Here is a 24,347-nt window from a genome sequence, read left to right on the forward strand (position 1 = left end):
GCAATTTAATGCATGTAAGACGTGGGTAATGAATAAAATACCACACGTGGTCTCATTACATACGAATTATTTCGCTCGTTCAGATACCATAGCAAGGCCACTCGTTTCGTATAATTCGTATGCAATGAGACCTCGTGTAGTATTCTCTATATACGTATACGTTGCTATTAATAGCTACTCCTCCGTTTGCCAACAGAATGTCATTCCGAAATACACTCGCCTGGAAAAGCGAATTTCACAATCCACTAGCCAGGCGGAAAATAAGGCTCGAGCCTGCGTTGGGTCTTCATTAGAGATGTGATCTTTAACAGACAGGCGCAACGCGCTCGAGTTCAATTCCTACAGATCCGCAGGCATCTCGGGACGAAAAACACCATAAACATGGTGAGTACTCTTTTCGTTAGATTAATTATGTCAATGTTTTTTATTTTATATTTGATCAACTACTATGTTTTAATTGTCAATACGTTTAAGCATTGTATCCTTTCATAAGAGGTATGGTCAATTCTGAAATCTTTAAGTTTACACTGAAATTACCATTCTTTGGGAAAACTCATTTTCGGTATTCACCTGCTTTCCACTTTGTCGAGGGTTGGTGTTTGTTTGTTGATTGGTTCGGTTTTTTTGTTTGTTTGGTTGGGGTTTTTTTGGTTTTTTTTTTTTTTTTTTGCTTTGTTTTTGTTGTTGCTTTGTGTGTTTTTTTGGGTTGTTTTGTGGGGGGGGGGGGCTGTTTTGTTTTTTTTTGTTAGGGGGTTTTTGGTTGTTTGTTTTTGTTTGCTTGCTTTTGTTTGATTGGGTTTTTTGTTCGTTTGTTTTTGTTTTGTGTTTTTATTTTGTATGTGCAAATATTATATTAGTCAATATTTTTTGTGGTACGAAGTAAATATTAAGGGATATATAGAGAATCTCACCCATGCGTGTGCTGATATCAAACATATCAACACGAGTTAATACGAGGCTTGCCGATGATATTTTCACCTTTATGAACGAGAGTTGATATACTTGACATCAGTAGACACGAGGGTGAGATTCTATTTATCATTCAAAATCATTTTTCATTAGGTTTCAATGACAAATGTTCATCTAGGAACACAGCACTGCCATTAGATTTGCAATGCAGCGATGTCATATCTTTGTCAGGGCATTGTAGCAAATCTACTGTCAAAACGATATCTCGTAGCAGATATCGTCTGATCTCACACAAGGGATATCTCCCGTGGAACACAGTTTTGGATGATAAAATAACTTAATAAGATATTCCACCATGGCCATTTAACATTTGTTCTCATGTACAATGATTTTACGTTTGATCAACTATATTTTCTCATTTTCATTACGTTTTAGCCTTGTATCCTATCACAAGAAAGTATGGACAACTTTGAAATCACTAAGTGAATATTTACATACCACTCTTTGGGAAAAATCATTTTCGGTACATGACTCAGTTGCAGTTTGTTTGAGGTACGTAGTTCTTTCTTTGTATTTGGGGCGGTATTTTTATCTTTTTATCAATGTTTATTTGTGATATGAAGTAAACATTAAGGGATATAGAAATAGTAAAGATATTCCACGATGGGCATTTAATAAATGATTCAACGCTTTGGAACATTGTTAGATTGGAAATAAGCGATCCACAAAAGAGTAATATTTACTATTTGTAGCTATGGTAGTGCAGATCTAGGACATGCGAAATACATTCGACTAGTTATGCCTTTTCTTCAGTGTCAATAGATATCAGTAATTGAAATGCTGTTGTCTAATTCAGATGGCTGTTCATTTTTCTCATATGTTATGACATGTTGATGTATGCACTTGATAATGACAGCCATATTGTTCCAGGTGAATACCGGTCGAGTCATGTTTCACTGGGCATGATGAAAAACATTATTATCACACCCACTTGAATATTGACCTAAATTCTTAAATCTGATTGCAGCAGGCTTTGCTGAGAGGAATGGAATTTTCTTGTTTTTTTTCTTCTCTTTTTTTTTTCTTTTCTTTTTTTTTTCCTTTTTTGTGTGGGTGGGGTGGGGTGGGGGTGGGGTCAACAATGTTTGAAGCATTGCCCCTCATGCTTTCTAATTGTGATACCTGATGTGCTTTTTGTGTTTGACCGTAATAGCAAATGTTCTTCGCAAAATATACATATGGAAATTAATTAAGCAACACCAAATTCAAAGACACATAAAAACTTAACAAAGTTTAACGAAGTAATTTTGATGATTGATTATTCAATTTTGATGTATTGACATACAGCATGAGCTTTTCATGGGTTGATATGACGCGCGTGAAGCTTGCACAGCGCACGTGCATTGCTTTAACCTCAACTTTCGAAAAATGCACTTTTTCCCTGGGGTGTTTACAAGCGCAGGCTGTCGATTGCATTCGGTTTTTCATTCATTTCAATGTCATGGCACGTAGGAAATTATCAGAGGCCACTCGTTGGCAAATAATCGGCATGAGGAATGCTGGTATGTCTCTAAGACAAATCGGGACTCAAATCGGACGACATCATTCCATAATTTCAAAACTTTTGAAAAAATACCGGGCCACTAATGAAGTTAAAGACCTGCCTAGACCAGGAAGACCCAGGAAGACCACAGTCCGGGAGGACAGAGCTTTACTGAGACTTGTACGGCGCAGGTCCTTCGACTCGAGCTCTCGGTTGAGACAGGAGTGGCTTCCAGGGAGACCCATCTCGAACAGGACTGTTCGGAATCGTCTGAAAGCTGCAGGATACCGGGCAAGGAGGCCAATCAAGCGACCCAGACTGTCTCCAGCCCATAAGGCAGCCCGACTGGCCTGGTGTAATGACCGTTTGCACTGGAACATTGCCTCTTGGAGGAAGGTCCATTTCTCAGATGAGAGCCGGTTCTTGCTGCACATGGTGGACGGTCGTACTCGGGTCTGGAGGCAGAGGAACACAGCAATGGCTCCACGGAACATCCAGGAGACTGTGGCCTTTGGGGGAGGTTCCGTTATGGTATGGGGGTGCATTTCCATGAACTGCAAGTTGGATATCATTACCATCCGTGGCAACCTTAACGGTGTTCGTTACCAACAGGAGGTTCTTGACAGGGCTGTGGTACCTCATTTTGAGAACCATCCTCTGGCAACGAGACCCATATTTATGGACGACAATGCTAGACCTCACAGGGCGCATGCTGTAAATGATTTTTTGCGGCAAAATGCAATTGACAGAATTCCATGGCCTGCCATGAGCCCTGACCTCAACCCCATTGAACATTTGTGGGACTTTATTGGCCGTCGTGTGAGGCAGAGAGACCCACCAGTCCATAATCTCAACGAATTGACGGCTGCCCTGCATGAGGAGTGGAACAGGATCCCCCAGAATCAGATCCGGAGACTCATCCAAGGAATGAGGAGGCGTCTGGAATCGGTGGTGCGTGCGCAGGGAGGACACACTAGATATTGATGAAAGTCGGTGTGCAGACTCTCAGATGACTGTTCTTTCTTTCCATGTGACATTTGTGTTAATACACCTGACAACAACGTCTGTGGATGAATAGTAAATTGTGTCCATTTTTTCATGAATTTAAGACAGTTTTAAGAATTTGGATTTCGTTGCAATAAAGCAAAGTCTTGATACTTTTTCCCTTTAAGTTGTTTGTCAGAGATCGTCTGTTGAATAAAAAAGTGTCAAACTATATCAACCCGGCATATTTTGATTGTCAGAACACTTCAAAGTTGCTCCAATAGAAAAAATTGGGGTGTTGCTTGATTAATTTCCAGGTGTATATATTATGACCTACATGTAATGCTAATATCGACGTTATTCGAAATATTTAGCCGTTTTCGTTTCCCTGTCAGGTGATCCTGACAACCGAGCAGAAGATGGAAGTGATGGAGCGGAGAGACAACATCCGTAACATCTCCGTCATCGCCCACGTCGACCACGGCAAGACGACCCTGACCGACTCCCTGCTGGCACGTGCAGGGGTGATCTCAGGCTCACAGGCGGGGGAGAAACATGCAACAGATACACGGGCAGATGAACAGGAAAAAGGCATCACCATCAAATCAACGTAGGTATTTTATTGAAACATGTTTTAGAGTTTATCATTTCATTATCAGAAACATATATGTTTGCAGAGTTATCCGCAAGGACGTCAGAGAACAACACACACACTCTATCTATCTATCTATCTATCTATCTATCTATCTATCTATCTATCATCTCTCTCTCTCTCTCTCTCTATATATATATATATATATATATATATATATATATATATATATATATATATATATATATATATATATATATATGCATGAGACAGAGGTTACTGAGACATTACATGTATGCATATAGGGCCATTTCCCTCTTCTATGACGTCGACGTGGAAACGATGTCGCATGTTCCGGGTGTCAACGCTGACGCCGATAACTTGTTTGTCGTCAACCTCATCGACTCTCCTGGTCACGTGGACTTCTCATCTGAAGTGACGGCGGCGCTCCGAATCACCGATGGTGCAATGGTCGTTGTCGACTGCATCAGTGGTAAGCAGCCAGTTTCTCGATCGTTTGGAGATGTCTGACCCGGATTGTGTGTATCAAATTTTATCAAAAATCTATTTATTTTCACTTATCTACTTAATACTTTCTTTCTTTATTCATTTATTTATATAATTTTATTATCTTTTTATTTTTTTTATTTTTTATTTTCATTTTTTATTTTTATTTACTTATTTTTTTATTTTTTTATTTTTTGTTTGTTTCAGTTTGATTTAATCCTCTTTAGGGTTTAGGAGGGGTGGGTTATTTTTATTATTTTTGTATATTATCACACATACAAGTCACTATTTAAGATATATTTCTTACACGTTCACGTGAACAGAGGTTGCTGAGACATTACTTGTTTGACAGTATGTTTCAGATAATTCGGGAAAATGGAAAATAGTAGAATTACGAGCTCTTACCGGTCCTCAATATCTTATGCCTTCCGTTAGAGGCGATTAAAATAAATCGTGTAGTAGTTACGATTTGTTGTACATACGTCATAGAACAAAGGCACGTGACGCTTATGATATCCAACATCAGTTTGTATAGTGAAAACCCGAATGCTGGAATATAGCCAAATGACGGATCAAACACAAATGAATATGTCAACGTGAAAAAAAGATCTAAATGTCTCGGTGTTCCTGTGAAACTTTGAGCAGCATATATTGAGGGCGTGAGTTTGGTTTTATGCCGCTTTTAGCAACATTCCAGCAGTATCACGGCGGGGAACACCAGAAATGGGCTTCACACTTTGTAGCCATGTTGGGAATTCGAACACGGGTCTTCCGTGTGACGAGCAACAGCTTCAACCACAAGGCTACCCCACCGTCTAGTATGTATTGAGAACTAGCCAGGTGACCAGTGTTGCCTCTTCCTTAGGTGTGTGTGTCCAGACAGAGACTGTCTTGAGGCAGGCGTTGGTGGAGAGGATCAAGCCGGTGTTGATGATGAACAAACTGGACCGGGCGTTCTTCGAGACGCAGCTGGCACCGGAAGAACTGTACCAGACGCTCAGGAAGATTGTTGAGGATATGAACGTCATCCTTGCAACGTACGAAGACTCCATGTCTATCATGGGCGACATGACGGTAAGGGATCATTTACAGTGGTATAATCTCTAGTCAGAATACGGTCATCAATATTTCTTAGACTCAACTATTTTGTGGTGGTAAGTGGACGTATACATAGGACTCAGGTCACAAATCAGTTGAAATTAAGCACAGCGAGTTCTTGGATGGGTAACTGTGGCAGAGTTTCTAGGGCTTCAGCCTCACCCCACAACGATATGTAACGTGCTGTCATCGTAGGCAAGTGAGTTTGTTAAAAAATGCCTCTGGTCACTCAGCAGGAAATGGGTACCCGGTGGGATAAGCCATTTGAGTATTAAGCTTCTTGTGCCTCATTATCAGAGTGATAATAATCCTCCGTTCTGCGGATGCTGTCGATGTGGATTTAGCGTAATATTCGTGGACAAATTATTAAATTAAAATTACAGAATATTATTATTATTTATCGCAGCCTCAGGGTCATCAAACTGTCGTAGCGCTACGAACGTTTCGTGGATCGGGCCTCAGGGTCCCTATCCACAAAGTGTTTGTAACATTACGACGTGTCGTAACTCTGTAGTGACTCACTGTCTTACGAATGTTTCAGCGCTAGGAACCGTTTGTGGATCAGGGTCCCGTTTCACAAAACTCTCGTAAGCCTAAGATCTCGTAACTTTTCTCGTAACTTTCCTACCTCCTATACTGTAACATTGGAAGTGGGAATGCTGCGAGAGAAGTTACGAGATCTTAAGCTTACGAGAGTTTTGTGAAACAGGGCCCAGGAACCATGTTCTTATGTTCATATTTCATTGTCTGACAGATGAGTCCAGCCAAAGGTAACGTCTCCATGGGCTCCGGCCTGCAGGGCTGGGGCTTCAACCTGCGGCAGTTCGCCCGGATGTACGCCAAGAAGTTCGGAGTTCAGGAGGAGAAGATGATGTCCCGTCTGTGGGGAGACAACTTCTACGACCCCACGACCAAGAGGTGGCGCTCCGAAAAGGGAGAGAATGGAGAGAGGGGTTTTAACAAGTTCGTGGTGGTACCTTTGTTCAAGGTTTGCAAAATATCCTACATTGACGCAAATAGCATTCAATCAAAGTGAACAATAGGATGTTGAACACCTGATTTGCTTTGACAGGCACGATCCGCGAATACTGGTATGGCTCACACCATGCAAGAAAATGGTTTTTTTTATACACATATGGATTTGTCTTGCGTTTATGGCTGTATATTGATGCTAGATTTGTGTCTAACATTTCCATTCATGTGAGAGAAGGCTTTTCGACTGACTCGGAATCACTGTTACCACATTTGCCTGTTTGTCGCCAGGTTCTGTCTTTGGCAAAGGCTGGAGAGAAGGAGCAGACGAGAAATCTTTTGGAGAGGCTTAACGTGAAGGTCAAGGGCGAAGACATGGATCTGGAGGGTAAGGAGTTCATGCGTGGCATGATGAAGAAGTGGCTGCCAGCAGCTGACGCCATGTTGGACATGATCCTCACCCATCTGCCGTCCCCGGTGACGGCTCAGAGATACAGGACGGCTGTGCTCTACGAAGGACCACAGCAGGATGCTGTGGCGATTGGTAGGTTCTTTCTGGAGATTCACAGCCGCCTCAAATGTCAGAAAGTGACAAACTCTGCCACCAAACTAATCTCATATGTCAGGCACAAAACCCTGGTCTTCTAAAGTGACAGATTCTTATCATGCATATCACTGACTGGTGTTCAGAATTCGAAAATTAAAAAAGTATAACTACATTGCTCGGAAACAACAAACGAAACATTGCAGGCAATAACCATTTGAAGAACGCTTGGAGAAATATATGTCATCCAAAGAGGATTTGTTTTTAATATGAATACGACCTCTATAATAAGAATTTTCAATTCAAGGTCAAACTAGGTATGTCAGACTGGAATACTTTACCTGATTTTTATATGCGCCTTTGTGTCATTAAGGAATGAAGAACTGTGATCCTGAGGCGCCCCTGATGCTGTATGTGTCCAAGATGGTCCCGTCTACGGACAAGGGCCGCTTCTACGCCATAGGCAGGGTGTTCTCCGGCCGGACCTTCACGGGTCAAAAGGTTCGCATCATGGGCCCCAACTACAACCCGATCGTGGAGAAGAAGACAGACTACTACGACAAGAACATCGCCAGGTAGGCAGATTCCAGTCATATTGTGATCGGTCATACTGATTGAGACAGATGATGTTTCAAGGAGTTCTTTAAAGATCATTCAGAAGCGATGAGCATAAGCCAGAGTCTATTTAGACATCTTTTCATTTGTAAACGCTACGTTTTGGAGATAGTTGTTGACATTCTTCCTTCAGGAGATCAGTCCTTTCTCAATACTATACTTATGTATGTCGGTAGTGCATGTGTCACAGCTTGAGGGCGATGGGTAGCCTAGTGATCACTCGTCAAGCTGGAGACCTGAGTTCAATTACCCACATTGGCACAGTGAAAGAAGCCGATCTCTGGGGTCGCCCGCCACGATATTGCTGGAATATTGCTACAAGCGGCGTAAAACTAAACTTGCTCATTTTGCATAACTCACAGCAGATCAACCAATGAACCTGCAATAATTCAAATCTTAAAGTGCTTCGTGAAAGCTTTCCTGACCCCTTATATATTTTGGTTCTTTTTTATCTATAATTCAACGAAACGATAATGATGGAAATTGACAGTATTTACTAACTGAATCAGGCCTTGAACTCTTGAAGTGTTTTTAACGTTTTGCTGATCAAGTTTCACATTTTGAAGATGTACATGATCTGTATACCGTAAATCATGAAATTAAGGCGTCTCTAATTTAACGCCAGTGCGACGGTCTAGTTTGAAATGCGTCACGACATTAATGCGAACTCAGTAATCTGTTTTTGATGATAAAATGTCACACCATGAATCTTTGATGTTGTTCATTTTCTTTTGATACTTGTTATTTATCAAATCACATGAACTGAGCTCGCCAAGCAATTAATGTAAATGAGCTGACGATGTGTTGATTACGATGCTATGTTTGTATCTCTCTGTCAATATGTTCACAGCACTGCTATAATGATGGGAGGAACGGTTCTCCGTGTGGACAGTGTGCAGTGCGGCAATCTGGTCGGACTGGTTGGTATTGACAAGTATCTTCTAAAGACAGGAACAATCACTACCTACATGCAGGCTCACCAGCTCAAGGTAAAACCGGTGTCTTCTTTTTATGGACTCTGGCGAGGGGGTAGCCTAGTGGTTAAAGCGTTCGCTGGTCACGCCGAAGACCCGGGTTCCATTCCCCATTGTGTGACGCCCATTTCTGGTTGCCCCGCCGTGATATTGCTAAAATATTGCTGTAAATCTAAACTCACTCACTTACTGAACTGATGGACTAACCCTTGAAACCCAACATACGAAATTACAAATTTGTCTCGTCTCATCTTTTGTCTGTACTTTCTGTAATTTCTAATTTTTCCAACTTCCATAAATATTCTACGAGCTGTGTTCACTTTGACATCAAAGGATGATACTGTATATATGAGATGAATGCCCTTATAAAACGTCCGGGTCGTAGACGAATATGGTTTAGAGCATTAGTGAAGATAAGCAGATCCTGACGCACGCACGCACGCACGCACGCACGCACGCACGCACGCACACATGTGCTGAGTGTGTATATTTGTTCCAGGTTCTGAAGTTTTCCGTGAGTCCGGTGGTGCGTGTCGCCGTGGACGTGGTCAACCCCGCCGACTTGCCGCGGCTGGTGGAGGGACTGAAGCGGTTGTCCAAGGCTGACCCTATGGTACAGTGCACCTCGGAGGAGGGGCAGCACATCGTGGCGGGGGCGGGGGAGCTTCATCTTGAGATCTGCCTCCACGACCTGGAGAAGGACTACGCCTGTGTCCCGATCACGGTGAGTTGTTAGTCAACATTAACAACAGGCGTTGTTTTGAACAACAGACGTCATATCATCACCTGCCACCACGAATCGGGCTTTGTCTGTAATAGTGGGTGAGTGAGTATAAGTTTACGCAGCACTCAGCAATATTCCAGCTGTATGGTGACAGTCTGTAAATAATCACGTTTTGACCAGACAATCCAGTGATCAACAGCATGACCATCAATCTGCGCAGTTGGGATGCGATAACATGTGTCAACCAAGTCAGCGAGCCTGACCACATGATCCCGTTAGCCGCCTCTTACGGCAAGAATAGTCGCCTTTTTATGGCAAGCATGGGTTGCTGAAGGCCTATTCTACCCTGGATCTTCACGGGCCTTGACTGAAATGAAGGTTAATACATAATAATGCTAGAATTTGCTCCTAGAATCCAATGTGATGCTGCTTTCTGGCATTGCATATTACCCCGACGGAATCGTACTTTCAAAGCTGCTTCTCAGCGCGGTATAGATCAGAATAGATCGGTACATCTGCTTTTCAGGTACCAATTTTAAACAGATGGGCGAACAGAGTGCAGGGACACAAGACAGTATGAGACCCAGGTCACATATTTTGGTGTCTCGATCGGGATTCGAACCTGGGCTTTTGGCATTGCAGACAGAAACGGAAATTGGGAGCCTTTACTTGGTCTCGCTTTCATGAATTCCGACAATATATTTGAGATACACAGATTAGTCTGTCCTCTTATGACAAATTCCTTTACATCTTAAAAAGGAAATCTTGAAAAGGAACCTTCCCTTGACCTGGCGTTCATAAATTCCCGCAATTCGATCACCGATCGGTATTAGCGTTTCGCCAGGCCTGATTACCTATTTTTAAATTCGTGTTCCAGAAATCCGAGCCAGTGGTGAGCTATCGGGAGACGGTGAGCGCCGAGTCGGACAGAGTGTGTCTGGCTAAAACTTCCAACAAGCTGTGCCGGCTGTTCATGACTGCAGTGTCATTGCCGCAAGGACTCGCTGAAGAGATTGACGAGGTTTGAGTAGCATGTAATTGAGATAGTCTGCAGTAATATCCCATGCAACTGTTCTTTTTTATCACTATTACAAATAATTACAGATGTCAGTGATTATTTTTAACCCCATCAACCCGTACGTCATCCCTTGCACACCTTCCCGAAACAAAAAAAGCAATATAGGTAACGCTGGTGAACTGATCTTCCCTAGGAATATTTCAATATGTTCTACCATTTTTTCCAGAACACAGTAACAGCAGTACAGGAAAGCAAGGAACGTGCGCGTTATCTTGCCGACCGTTTCGACTTTGACTTGAACGAGGGAAGGAAAATCTGGAGTTTCGGCCCCGCCGGAAGTGGCCCTAACATGCTCGTGGACAAATCTCGAGCAGTGCAGTATTTGCAGGACATCCGGGACAGCGTTGTGGCTGGCTTCCAGTGGGGGTCGTCAGAGGGTGTACTCTGTGAAGAGACCGTACGTGGGGTCCAGTACAACATCGTGGACGCCAACATCCACCGTGACCCAAGTCACAGACGTGGAGGTCAGATCATACCTGCCACCAGACGATGCATGATGGCCGCCATGTTGACAGCCAAGCCGAGGCTAATGGAGCCTATGTTTCTCGTTAGTGTCGAGGTGAATATTGAGGAATTGTGACCTGCAAACATGAGTCAGTCAGTGAGCTGAGTTTTACGTCGCTTTAAGCAATACTCCAACAATATCAGGACCGGGGACACCAGAAATTGGCTTCACACATTGTATTCATGTCATGAGGAATCGAGGTCTTCGTCGTAACGAGACAACGTTTTAACCCCTGGGCTTCCCCATCAGCCCTTGACGTGCTTAAACTCATAATATCATCTGTGAAATAAAACCCAAATGAGAAGTAGTAGTTGTGTAAGTCAAATTTTACGGCGTAAATTAAGCATCTCCTTGTTTTTCAGTGTAACGAGTCAGTGGCCGGCTCCGTTTTCAATGTGTTAGCGAAGAGACGAGGTGTGATTGTTGAAGAGATCCATCATCCAGGCAATCCAATGTGCACCATCAAGGCACACATGCCTGTCAACGAGTCGTTTGGTGAGTTATGAATAATTTTCATCACTCACAGTTCTCAGACATTAATACTACTAAAGAACAGAGCCAACAGGTTGTGGGTGCCCACCCATCATACTGCAGGCAATGGTCCTGTTTGCTATATTGTTCTAAGTGAAGAGTGTTAGTGACAGGGTATGGTCTTAAGCTGTTTCAGCAAAGTCATTGCGAGGGGGACACCTCAAATGGGCTTCACACGTTGCACCCACGTGAGCTATCGAATCCACCTCATGAGCGAACCCTTTAACTTCAGGAGTACCTATGTGTGTGTGCGCGTGCGTGTGTGTTTGAAATTGGTTCCTACATGTTTGTAAAAGGGCAGAACTATGATCAGTTTCATGATGGAGTTTTGACTCGCTCTCCCATGTATCCGACATTCTTGGTCTCTGTAGGCAGCGTTGATTTTCACAAGCCTATTGCAGTATATTATGTTAAAACTGATCTTCAATGCAATGTTTTCGTGTTTGATATAATACTCCATATGTATTAACCAACAGCCTCATTATCTCCATTCCAATCTTCCAGGTTTCACTAGTGCGTTGAGGGCCCAGACAGGTGGACAAGCATTCCCACAATGCATCTTTGACCACTGGCAACTGCTTCCGGGTGACCCGACTGACCCAACGTCACGGGCTGGACAGGAAGTGTTGGACATCCGCTCGAGAAAACAGATAGCTGCTTCGATACTGCCTCTCGAGAACTATTTGGACAAACTTTAGACTGTTTAAATATTTGGTCATATTTAACTCAGACGGGGAACGGGTTAAGTAAATTTGGTTTGATTTGTTTCTTATCATTCAACACGCATTAAGGGAATAGTCCTCTGTTACCTTTAGGGATTAGGATAAAAGTATGTATGATAGTTCCTTGAAGGGGGTTGGAGGAGCACCATAGAGGTTCATTATTTTCATGATATTAGAACATCAGGGACAGACACAAAATCATCCTCAGCTACCCCATAAGAAATAATCGGCCCCATATTTAATTACAGTTATGTACACATGTATCGGAAATAACGGTTATGATCGATGTTTTCTTCTTTGTTATCTGTAAGGTAAATATGAAAACGCAATATAAAAAGGAACAATTTACGATCAACTTGGAAACATGCAGTGTAAGTCGCAAAATGTTATGCACGCTGCAGTTTAACCCTCTTCATACTTTTGCATTTTTCGTTGAAACTGTTTTATGAACAGTTTTTGCATGGGGTTGGGGGAGGGGGGTGTTTGGCGGCTAGCATTGAGCTTTCGTTTTGTGAAGGGTAATTTTAAGACGCAGTGTTCTAATTTTGTTAAACTCTATGTTCCAGAATATGATTTTCAACGGGAAAATGTACGGTAGGCGGTATGGGTGTTTCTCAAGACGAAATGTGACAAGAAAATAAAAACGAGATCAACATTCCTGATTTCTACTGTCTTGTTATTGAAATGGGTCCAAGTGTTATTGTTTGCAATATTCCAATGACACTGTCGCCAGTTCACTGTCAGCAAAGAGCAGTTGGGTAGCGTTCGCTCGCCACGCCGAAGACCGCGTTCGATTCCCACATGGATATGTAGCAGGGCGGGGAACCATCCCACAGACGACATCCCTACCTTGTCAGCTGGTCAGGATCCGTTGTTTCGTAATAGGAATTTCATTGCCGCTACAGGTACAGAGCGTGAATACCATTCTGATTTGACATTGCTGGAGTGTGGTTAAAAGAGTCGTAAAACCATAATCACTCACTCACTCACTCTCACTCACTCACTTACTCACTCACTCAGTGTCAGTTACACCTCCAATGACGATCGTGAGTAGATCACATTAACAATCACTCACTCCCTTTCAATCACCAAACCTCACGAGGACACAAGCGTTAGAGGCTGGAAACCTAATCTGAAGCCCGGGGAAGGATAAAGGGCGTCGCATAAATCCACCAGCCCAGTATCAACATTTGAACTATTGACCTAATCTGGTGTAACACCCCGTTGTTAGTATATCAGGTATGTTACAAGTGACAGCTTAATGTTGGACGAAACCTGTGAAGATTAGGACTACAATCGGTCTTCAGCAACCCATACTTTTCCTAAGAGGTGGCTTAGTTCATCGGGCGGTCGACACATGTCATCGTATCGGATAGATTGATGGTTATGATATTGATCACAGGATTGTCTAGTCCAGACTTGATTATGAGTGTGACAGTTTCGAAACAATGTACAAATAAGTGAAATAACGGCTAAAACGTAATTTATGCTACCAGAATTTATAGGTCTGCATTACAAAATGTAAAGTCCACATTCATAATGAAAAAGAGGATATCAAATTCAAGTGAGTGAGTATGTTTAGTTTTATGCTTCACTCAGCAATATTCCAACTATATGGCCACGGTCTGTAAATAATCGAGTCTAGACCGGACAACCCAGTGATCAACAACATGAGCATCGATCTGCACAATTGGGAACCGATGACATGTGTCAACCAAGTCAGCGAGCCTGACCACCCGATCCCGTTAATCGCCTCTTACGACAAGCATAGTCGCCTTTTATGGCAAGCATAGGTTGTTGAAGGCCTATTCTACCCCGGGAACTTCACGGGTCGATATCAAATTCAAGAGGCAGTTTTGTCTACAATACAGCTCCAGATATATGTTATAGGCGGATCCAGATTCTTACAATTAAGCAAAGGTCAGGCTCGACAGTCGTGATGCAACCAGGGCGGTTAACAAGACTAGCCTTATGTATTCGAGCCGAGAATAAACAAGAACGCGCAGGACCGTGCTTACAGGAAATAAACATCACGTGTCTCATTATCACCATGGTTACGTATGAATCATGAGCTTTTGTCATTAGTCTCTTTCCTGCACCCCAAAGAGGATTAGTTTACCGCATACCCTGTGATCATCACAATCGCAGGCATTTTAATCTTCTTTCAGATTAACGAGGGATAAAGTGTGCTACGGCTGGGTTATAATCTCATGGAAACTCACCAGCGACACAGTTTACAAAAATATCATTTACCTCGATAATACTTACACCTGTGTAGATGACACTTACACCTGCCTAGATGATACTCACATCTGCCTAGATGATCATATCTGCCTAGATGATACTCACATCTGCGTAGATGATACTCACATCTGCGTAGATGATACTTACACCTGCCTAGATGATACTCACATCTGCCTTCATGACTTACATCTACGTAAATGACATTTACATATGACTGCGTAGATGATACTGTCGTGGATTATTCCGTTTTCGACCGTGGCACTGATACTTCCGTACAATCTCGTCTTTGTCGGTTAGGAAGTTACTGCCGTGTGTAAAACTGGTACATTGTTGTTTTGAATGTTCGTTTTCAACCACAGTGCAATATATAGCATGCAAAAAAATCTTGGAAAGGACAAGAGGACACATTCGTTCCTTCACACGACACGTGTTCCTTCACATATTCCATTCAGTATATGCGTGACACACACACACACGCACGCACGCACGCACGCATACACATACACTTTTACCACGCACGGGTATTTCTAACTAAAACGAATATGCTGATTAGAGAAATAGTCACCTGATCGTCTGGTCCAGAGTCGGAATATTTTAAGGGCAGGCGTCACATGTCTGTATGTCGTTACACACTTCAACGCCACATCATGCAGCTGGTTGACTTTCACGACGACCAAAAGATTTATCTTTAGCATCGGGTTGGTTTTATGCGTGTGTGGACAATTATGTTTTGTGCGTGAATTGCTATACTAGTAGCCGCTGGAATTAAGGAGAAATACTAGACAACAGTTCACGTGTTGCATCTAACAAACTGTCAATGGGAAGCAACGCAAATCATTCAATTAGCCCACGTGATCAACAGGTGTCAGTCAGCGACCCAACATATTGGGCTCCGGACCAGGATTGGGGGACCGTATGTTAAAAACAATGTGGTATCCCCTTAATTGAATCCAAGCAGAATCCCCTGTCATGTATACGTATGTCCATTTCCCACAGTGTCGTGTAAGTGGTGTCGTTGCCGTCGTCGTGCATGTTGTTGTTGTAACGAAGTCTACATCATTTATACGTTTAACTGTTTTGGTGAAAGGGATATTTGTCACGATGTTTTGACTGAAATCACAAACAGAAAACTTTTAATGCTTAGAAACGGCGAGTCCACCACTTTCAACAATGCATTTTTTCCAAGGACCACATTGCATTGTTTTCGAGTGCTTTACAATCAAAATTATAAGTGAGCTTGTAAATAAGAAGCATTTCTGGTTCAAAAGAAAGATTATAATTTATGGACTGAAAGAATGCGAAAGAAATATGGCTTTGTCTAATCGCTGTTACAATTATCCAGAAAACGTGTTAGGATTACACAATGCCATTTTAGAAAGTGTTCAAATGTAGCCTATGGCAGCCTATGTTATACACTTTTTTTATGCTAGTCCTAGGAACGTACAGATTCTGGCACTATTGTTGAGTTGAATCTCATCCGGGATTCGAAACCACACCCTCGGTGTCAGGCATCTAATCGCCAGCAGCGGCACACCAAATTGAGTGACAATGTGTGCTGTCGATTAATACGTCGGATACGAACCAGCAAATAGCGTGTTGAAACTGATATTGAGAGGAATAAGTGGCAGAGTTATGCCCCTTGGATTTACGAGATTTTGCGAGAGGTTGTCGTTGTCAGGAAACGGGCTAAAACGGGTACCTGTTTGCAAACAGACGCACTTTTCAACGGGATCTCGACCAGGTAGCATCGAAAATGGACGATTTTCAGTCAGCAGAAGAGGTAACATATTCGCTCTTTCTTATTTGTATCATATGAGAGCTACCGTTGTGGCAAACACAAACAGGTTGACTCATGCATTGCTATCTTGTGTCTGACAGACGAAACAAGATGGCCTGATGAGAGTGTTTTTCTCTTTCGGTTTTTATTCAGTTCTTCAGTAGTCCTTCAGTGATTAGTATGTTTGTAACATGTTAAATCATTTTTCCTTTGAAATACAGATCTGGATTCATACTTTGACGAATAATATTTTCGTTTCAGACCTCATTTGTTGTTGATGAAGTGACAAACATTATCAAAGAGGTAAGTACATTACAGTTTACAGTAGTATTTCCACATACAGGCTTCTTTAATCCCTAACCTTTCTTTGTTTGCCTACCCCTGATTATTTAATAGTACCAATCACCATGCATTATATATGCTGTGTCCTTTGATGACAAGCATTATCATGGTCATCATGGTAACCGTTTTATTGCGTAGACTTACAGCTAGAGAAACACATTGAAAACAACTCATTCTGTGGTAGAAGTGCAGACTACAAGCCAAACCTACCTCCTAATAATGTAGCAAACATTTAAAATCTTGGACTTTTAGAATGTTACAGATGGGATGCTTTGTTTGTTTGTTTTATCTTCACAGAATACATTACCATGCCATCATATGATTCCGTGGTACTTACGTTTCTAATGACATAATTTGTCATGAACCACTCACCAAACTGCCACATATCGATTGATTACGCTTATTAGTAGGTCATCACGGCAGTGAGCGAAAAATGTTCAGACTTTCATCAATTTGTGTTCGAACAGTCGTCTACTTGTAAAGACTAATGTAACTTTACATTTTCCATAAACTTGTTCAGTTCCAAAATTTTCCAAACATCACAAGTTTGCTAGCTGATATAATCATAAAAAATATTCATGTCACCTAAGGAGGAAACCCTGCTCTATTTTTTTTAAACTATGGAAGCCCGATAGGGTCATGTCTTAAGTTGTTTCTTCATGTTCTGTTTCATGTATTCCATTGATCAACTCAGCATATTCTGTGAACTGGAAATTTATTCTGAAGAAATATGACTATTCTGTTAATTCTAAAATCGTTGGCTGTATCACAATTTATCAACTTCATTATTACTGTAATCCTACTTTGACACTTCCCGATTGACTGTACATAACATGTGAGATTGTGACAATTGGCATGCACCTGTAAGTTGTTCTGTAGGGAACACCATGGAAACATATGTCACCAGAGTTTATGCACAGTGGCTGTCTGTCGTCCGATACAGACAACGACTTGACAATATCAGCGATCGTATTCATAGTTGTAAATTTCTTAATACCACGGAAACCCATGAGGGTATAAGCTGTGTCTTATAGTACATCATTTGAGAAATAGTTAGAATATAAACATAAGACATATGAGATGAATGTGGTCAGTGAGATGTTTATTATCACTACATAAAGCAATATGTAATTTATAATATAAAAGTTCAGGTCTTTATTGCTCAGCTCCCACATTCTCAGTTTTTCCAATGTTGTTTTTCTAACTATGTATAGCTAAATTTAGACATAAAGTAACCATTTTCTATTCCAAGTGCCTATAGAATCTTGCACATACCATGTGAATTGTGATTCTGCTTTTTATCAAAGTAATTACAAATGCACCAAAAATATTTGAGCATTCTTGTCAGAGTTTTGCCCAAGAATAATTTTCAGTAGATGTTTGTTTAATAATATTATTATTTGTGCTCACTAAACCAGAAACAAAACATTTTTCAAGATCTTGACTTCTGAGTAGTCTGTATCGATCGAGCTGCAGATTGTGTAGGATATATATCAGATTTCAGATTTCATCTTCCTGATAATTGTCTAGTTTTTACAATCTATTGAAACATTGCTTTTTCCATGTCCATTTCAGGCTATTGAAGGAGCAATCGGTGGCAATGCCTATCAACACAACAAAGTGAATCAGTGGACGTCAAATGTGGTGGAACAATGTCTAAATCAGCTTACAAAACTGGGAAAACCTTTCAAGTATATCGGTATGTTTTTTTCCGTTACTGAAAGTGAATTTTGCCTGTATTTTCAGTAGGGATGCCACAATACATCAATGGATCAATATTTTTTCAGAAACGATTCAAAACTATATCTGTGTTTAGTTTTGAAAGTATCAGTTTAAATTTGTTTGTGTATTGTTTACATTTTTATTTATGTTACAGTTGAGCGTTGTAATATAAATGATTATTCTTTATCTCTGAGAATAAAAACTGTTGGTCTTTTCATGGATAGTTATAAAATGTGAAATATTATTAAATGTTCAAAATGTAACTATATTTATGCTATATTGTTGCAAAACTATTGTGACATAGGTATCATGATACATATTGACTGATGACACACATGTATCATAATACATATTGATTCATGACACATGTCTATTATGAAGTCCTATTTTTCAATCTAACATTCCTAAAAAGCTACAGAGTTTGTCTTTAGGATTATATTAGGAAAAGATACTTAGATATCTTCATTGAGGATAGGAAACACATCATGGTATTGGTCTGTGGTTGACACTTTCTTAAATATCACATTGAATCAACTGTCTTTCAATGATTGCATTTTCTACAGTATTATACTATCAAGCCATCATTATCTTAATCTAATATCATTTTTGTATTAAAGAAACAAAACAGCACATCGTTATTACACTACAATTAGAGATAAATATGACATAGAGACAGATATGAAGCTGTCAGTGTAAGCTAGCTTTTGCAATACAGTGGAATCTGATAATCCAGACTTTTTGTAAACCTGTCTTCTCCATAATCTGGACTGCTCTCTGAGTGCTGGCAAAATCTGCCTTCTATCTGTCATTAAACATGTTAAAGCTTGATTTATATTCTAGACTCTCTCAGTTACAGGTTACAGATAAAAGTAACAGACAGACAGTCCCGACAATCATCTTTCTGTGAAAACAGTGCTTTTTAAAATTTTATGTGGACTAAATGACAGTCCATTGAATAAACATCTCTATTACTTTCGTTCTCAATGATTAATTGATTCTTAATACTCAAATTACCTAATGTGACAGGATTAAGTCAGTGTCAGTTTAAAGACCTATAAGTGAGGGATTACAGACTGACCAGCATAACACCAAGATATGTGGTAACAGCCAAAATATAACTAATCCGGACTACTTTATATTCCGGACAAATGAGTCGGTCTCAGGGTAGTCCATATTAGACAGATTCCACTGCACTTTAAAGTAAACTTTGCCATTTTAAACCCAAGTGACTTAGTACAGAGGTTGTAGGCTCGATGTCTGATTTGGTTAATATCACAATGGTGGTCCATTAACATAATATGCTAGAAATATCTCTCTCTGTTCATTACGCAGTGACTTGTACTATAAAACAAAAGACTGGTGGAGGGCTCCATGTGGCCTCCTCATGTTTCTGGGACAGTTCATCTGATGGTCAGTCCAGTTCAACAGTAAAATAGCTCTGTGGTGTTATGTGTTGTTCCAAAGCTTACTGTCTGTCAAACTGATTATTACTGTTGTCACCAGAGTCTGCTGCAGCATTGTTTGTCACATGAACTACATGTTTGTCAAACATGTTAATTGTAAGACGTCAAACCTATTTATCATAAGATGTGAACTTCTTCCTCAGCAAAATCTCAGACCATACCTAATACATTTACTTCAGATGTTCCATTACCCTATTATATTTTGTTCCATTGCCCTAGTGTAAAAATCAATTTGTTTTAACTTAGTGAAGACATTTTGAAAGAGAACTCTTACCTTGCATTTGAAGATGCTATAGTGAAAGATCAAAGTTGGGACAGACTTTATCAGAAGATAGAGTACCCTTTTTGTGAAATGTATTTCTTAAGTATTGGAAAATGAGTGACAAACTTTCATTCACTCCGCCAGAATGTTGAGATTTTATTTTGATCCATTAGTTGTCAATTAGTGATAGGCTATAATGGGCATATACACCTTTTTGAGAAAGGGGGTAGAACCACATTATTTTGCCTACTGCTGTGCCTACTCTGCAGTGCTAAAGCCTCTAATGAAGCAAGTCTAGATTTCCTCATGTTCAGGTCCTGAATCTCTGGTCTCCCTGGCTCTCCTTTTCAATTAAAATGGGTTTGTTTGTTACTATAAAAATTATATATATTCAGAGACTAGTCCTTAGTCTAGAAAGATATCTTTAGCCGTAGCTATATACATAATGATAATAATATTATATATATTCAGAGACGAAGCCTTAGTCCAGAAAGGGGAGTGCACAGTTCAGAAAGGGGATGTGCACAGTTTATTTTCAAATATTTTCACAGGTCATATAATGAACTTTCAGGACAAAAAATCTGGATCTTCCTATGACATTGCAGTGAGTTTCAGTGGTTATCATGGTTAATGGGGGCTTGGGGGAATGAGAGCAGACACAAATTCACCCCCTCTGAGGTTGCATAGGTGTGTAAACAACTTACTTGACTGTGGATGTCAGCCTAATAATACTTAACCATGGCTTTTATACATGGTAGTACCAATAGGAATGATTCTTGTTATGGAGGATACATCGTTTTGTGTTGTTATGTATGTTTGTATCGCTGTTGTCTGCTTACAGTGACTTGTGTGATCATGCAGAAGAATGGCGCTGGTCTCCACACTGCTAGTTCCTGTTTCTGGGACAATTCCACTGATGGTTAGTATCAGTCACAGCTGCAGTCATTGCAACCATGACAATACATGGATTCATTAAAGGTTCAATAGTACAAAACTATCAGCTGTCTGGGAAGCTACCTCATAATGTATTTTTGAAAAATGATACATGTATAGGTTACAGTGTAAAATCAAAATGTTCGAATGAATTGATGAAACATGGGATTAAATCGACTCTCATGCCCTCTGCCGACCAAACATTATTTCAAGCCCACCCCATAGAGCTATGTCCCTTGGAGCACTCATTACAAATATCCTGTAACACAAGTTGTGATTGAGCCAGTTTCGCAAACCCCAACAACAGTGTTTGCAACAGCTTTCAATGTACAGAGTTTTCGTTTTCATTCCATATATGACAAGTTTTCTTGTTTGGAAGCTGTTCGCCTCAAAGTTTCAATCATCGATTTTATGTAAAGGATAATATAAGTCTCTCATTGCATCAATGGAAAGATAAAGTGAATGCATGTGTCCCCAATAAATAGAATAAAGGCCAAAATATTGTCCGGAATTTGTTACATTAGGGTTTTAAACCATGCTAATAGGAGTATTCTTTGACAGAATAGGTACCGATATATCCCATGCTTGTCTCCCTGTGCTATTTCCAGGATTGGTGTACCAAGAAGTACACCATGTTTGTTCTTCCAAGGTGCAGGTGCTTCTTGGTCGGAATAATTACCCTGCTACCCCTGTAAACCTCTGGTTTCTTTTGGCAAATCTCAACTGAATTAGATTACCAGTACGTTGTGTTGGTTACGATGACTCCCTGATGAGATAGGTGCCCCCTCCACAGTGTCTTTACTAATATCAGAATCAAGGCACTTTTTCTCAACACTGCATAGATTTCAAGATGGAATAATCCTTCAGCGTCTCATGGTTTTTCACTAGTGTAGATTCCATAGTCAGTCTGTGTTTCATGGTTTTCTGTTTCTACACATTCCACTGCCAGATAGGTGCTTCCTCCACAATGCTTCTGTCTTGGTAACACGGTCAAGGTTGATAAGTCTCCCTGAGTGTCATGTTTTTCTCCCAGTGAAGATTGCTGGATGGATTAGGGCCCTGTATGTTGTACTAATCTCCCAGCAACTGTTCTTTTGATGAGATCACAGGTCACACCCTTATATGCATAATAACTGTAGTATTACTGATTTCAGTCACTGCTAATTTGTAATTCATTGCACATGACTTTATATGCTTCTGTGGGCAGTTATTCATGTAATGATATGTAACATCATTAAGAAGAGTTGAATAAACATGAAGGTGTAGGATTTTACAAAGAGCAATTTTTCATCATATTCACAAACTGAATACTGTAAAATATGTTTAAAGGTTTTACATGTTCAGTATATTCTTTGAAATTTCTGAATTTGTCAAAGGAAAGCCAATTATGTTTGCCTATTTGTTGTAGTGAACACTCTGCATTAATATACAGTGCATATTCTTTAACCATACTCTGAGTTAATTGTCTGATCGCCTTCAATTTACTGTCACGAAGGCTTATCTGTATTATCAGTAGAAGTACAGGTTATGATAAGCATATTCTTCCTATAGGCTGGAAAATAAATATGTATGATAACTGTGTATTATTTGAACTGCATTTATAGAATTTTCTGTTCCACTCAAAGCAGGCTAGGGTTACTTTTCTTTTAGTTTTATGCCACATTTAGCAATATTCCAGCATTATGACATCAAGGGATACCAGAAATGGTCTGCCCACATTTTACCCATGTGCTGAATTGAACCTTAGTCTGATGCGTGAATTCTTTTACAACTATGCTACACCACTGCCTGAATGTCATTTGATAAAACATTGGTAAGATTTTCGAAATCATGTGAAGCATACCATATGTTATTTGGCTGTGGCACCCATGTTTAGGGCTGGGTACCATTAATATAACATTCATTACTATTTCCATTCAATAAACCAGTCGCCTATATTGGTTACACCTACATCGGTTGTCAGTCCAGATTTGAGGTACCATGTCCTGCTTGACTGTCTTAAATTCTTCTTCGTTGACAAGGTTTTATATATTGCATGTATGTATTATGAATATAGAACTAGTTATAGTCACAACACAACTCATTACCCACCCGTCCCAGGTATCTGGTTACCCGTCCCAGTCTTACCGTTGTTCATGCCTTGGTCCCCACTAGCTAATGTTTAAAGTTCCTGAATGGACAGACCCCTGAACGTTCACTTGCTCTTTACAGTACAACTTATTATGTTTAATGATATTCCATGGCTTGTGGTGTGATTATTTTGTTGAATTGTTCACAGGTAGCTGCACAGTTAGGTGGGAAAACAAGATGATGTACTGCATCGTCAGTGTCTTCGGCCTGGCCATCTGAAGAAACAACACCCAGGACTTGTACAGATACATACAACATACATCATTCATTCACAGCTTGTGATACACCTACACTTTATTTATGTGGACTGTTTGATTGTAATGTTTGTGGAGTTACCATTGTCCCATTTTCTGACTGGGATGACTCAAGAAGAGTTAGCTTGTGGTGTAGATCTTGTTTCCTTGAATGTTGGACAATGGAACATTTCATTACTTATGTCATCAAAGACAGTGTTTTATGTGTTTTATCTTACTGACTTAGCTTCTGCTTCTGTTTGTAGAACTCTATAGCGACTTGACTTCTATGCTTGGACATTAGGAGGTTGATGAATTGCGTTGCCAAATTTATGTATAAAATGTGGTTATTTGGGGTTTTAACTGTAGGATGCATAATTGTTAAGTAAGAACACTTCCTCTGTTTAGTTCTTTCACTTTTTCTGCAATTTATTGATCATTGATAAAGAAAATAAATCATCATATTCAGTTTTGGTTGTGTTGTGTCTGAGAAGGTTTGGGTGGGTCAGTGGTCAGAGTTATCACTTTTGCTACACAGAGTTCTGTCCCTTGCGTTGATTTAGTTTTGAATGCCAAAGATATTTTTCCAAGGTCATGGTAAACCCATGAGGTTTGTCTAACTTCGCGAATCATCATTCAAGTGGAATCATCATGGGTACAAGGTGTCATTCCTTTGGTTATGTTGAAGTTATGTTAAAAGTTGCTTTTCCAGAAGTTATTACTCTGGGCCCTGTTTCACAAAGCTCTCGTAAGCCTAAGGTCTCGTAACTTTTCTCATAGCATCCGTAGCTCCTGTGTTACAATATAGAAGGTACAATGGCTATGAGAAAACTTTCGAGTTCTTAGGCTTACGAGAGTTTTGTGAAACTGCTCCCCTGACATATAAACCTAAAGTGTGATTCTCACTATATATCAGGTCATGCATCTCATGTTTTCTCAGAAT

At 40.4% G+C, this 24,347-nt stretch overlaps 2 protein-coding genes across 2 annotated transcripts; both read left to right on the forward strand.

The window, feature by feature from the left end:
* The first annotated feature begins 308 nt into the window (after positions 1–308).
* Positions 309–12,956, forward strand: LOC137286424 (translation elongation factor 2-like). The gene is made up of 13 exons (XM_067818280.1): positions 309–384; positions 3,832–4,046; positions 4,334–4,521; positions 5,401–5,609; positions 6,388–6,621; positions 6,897–7,149; positions 7,523–7,724; positions 8,615–8,753; positions 9,238–9,462; positions 10,340–10,483; positions 10,707–11,099; positions 11,408–11,540; positions 12,081–12,956. The coding sequence occupies exons 1-13, from the start codon at positions 382–384 to the stop codon at positions 12,272–12,274; spliced, it is 2,532 nt and encodes an 843-aa protein (XP_067674381.1). The 5' UTR covers positions 309–381; the 3' UTR covers positions 12,275–12,956.
* A 3,220-nt stretch (positions 12,957–16,176) lies between these two features.
* On the forward strand, positions 16,177–23,872 carry LOC137286702 (dynein light chain Tctex-type 1). Its single transcript, XM_067818683.1, has 5 exons — positions 16,177–16,322; positions 16,581–16,622; positions 18,237–18,360; positions 20,950–21,027; positions 23,320–23,872. Exons 1-5 carry the CDS (start codon positions 16,296–16,298, stop codon positions 23,388–23,390), a joined length of 342 nt encoding a protein of 113 aa, XP_067674784.1. The 5' UTR covers positions 16,177–16,295; the 3' UTR covers positions 23,391–23,872.
* The last annotated feature ends 475 nt before the right edge of the window (positions 23,873–24,347 follow it).

The sequence above is a fragment of the Haliotis asinina genome, chromosome 6 (assembly GCF_037392515.1).
Source record: "Haliotis asinina isolate JCU_RB_2024 chromosome 6, JCU_Hal_asi_v2, whole genome shotgun sequence".
NCBI lineage: Eukaryota > Metazoa > Mollusca > Gastropoda > Lepetellida > Haliotidae > Haliotis > Haliotis asinina.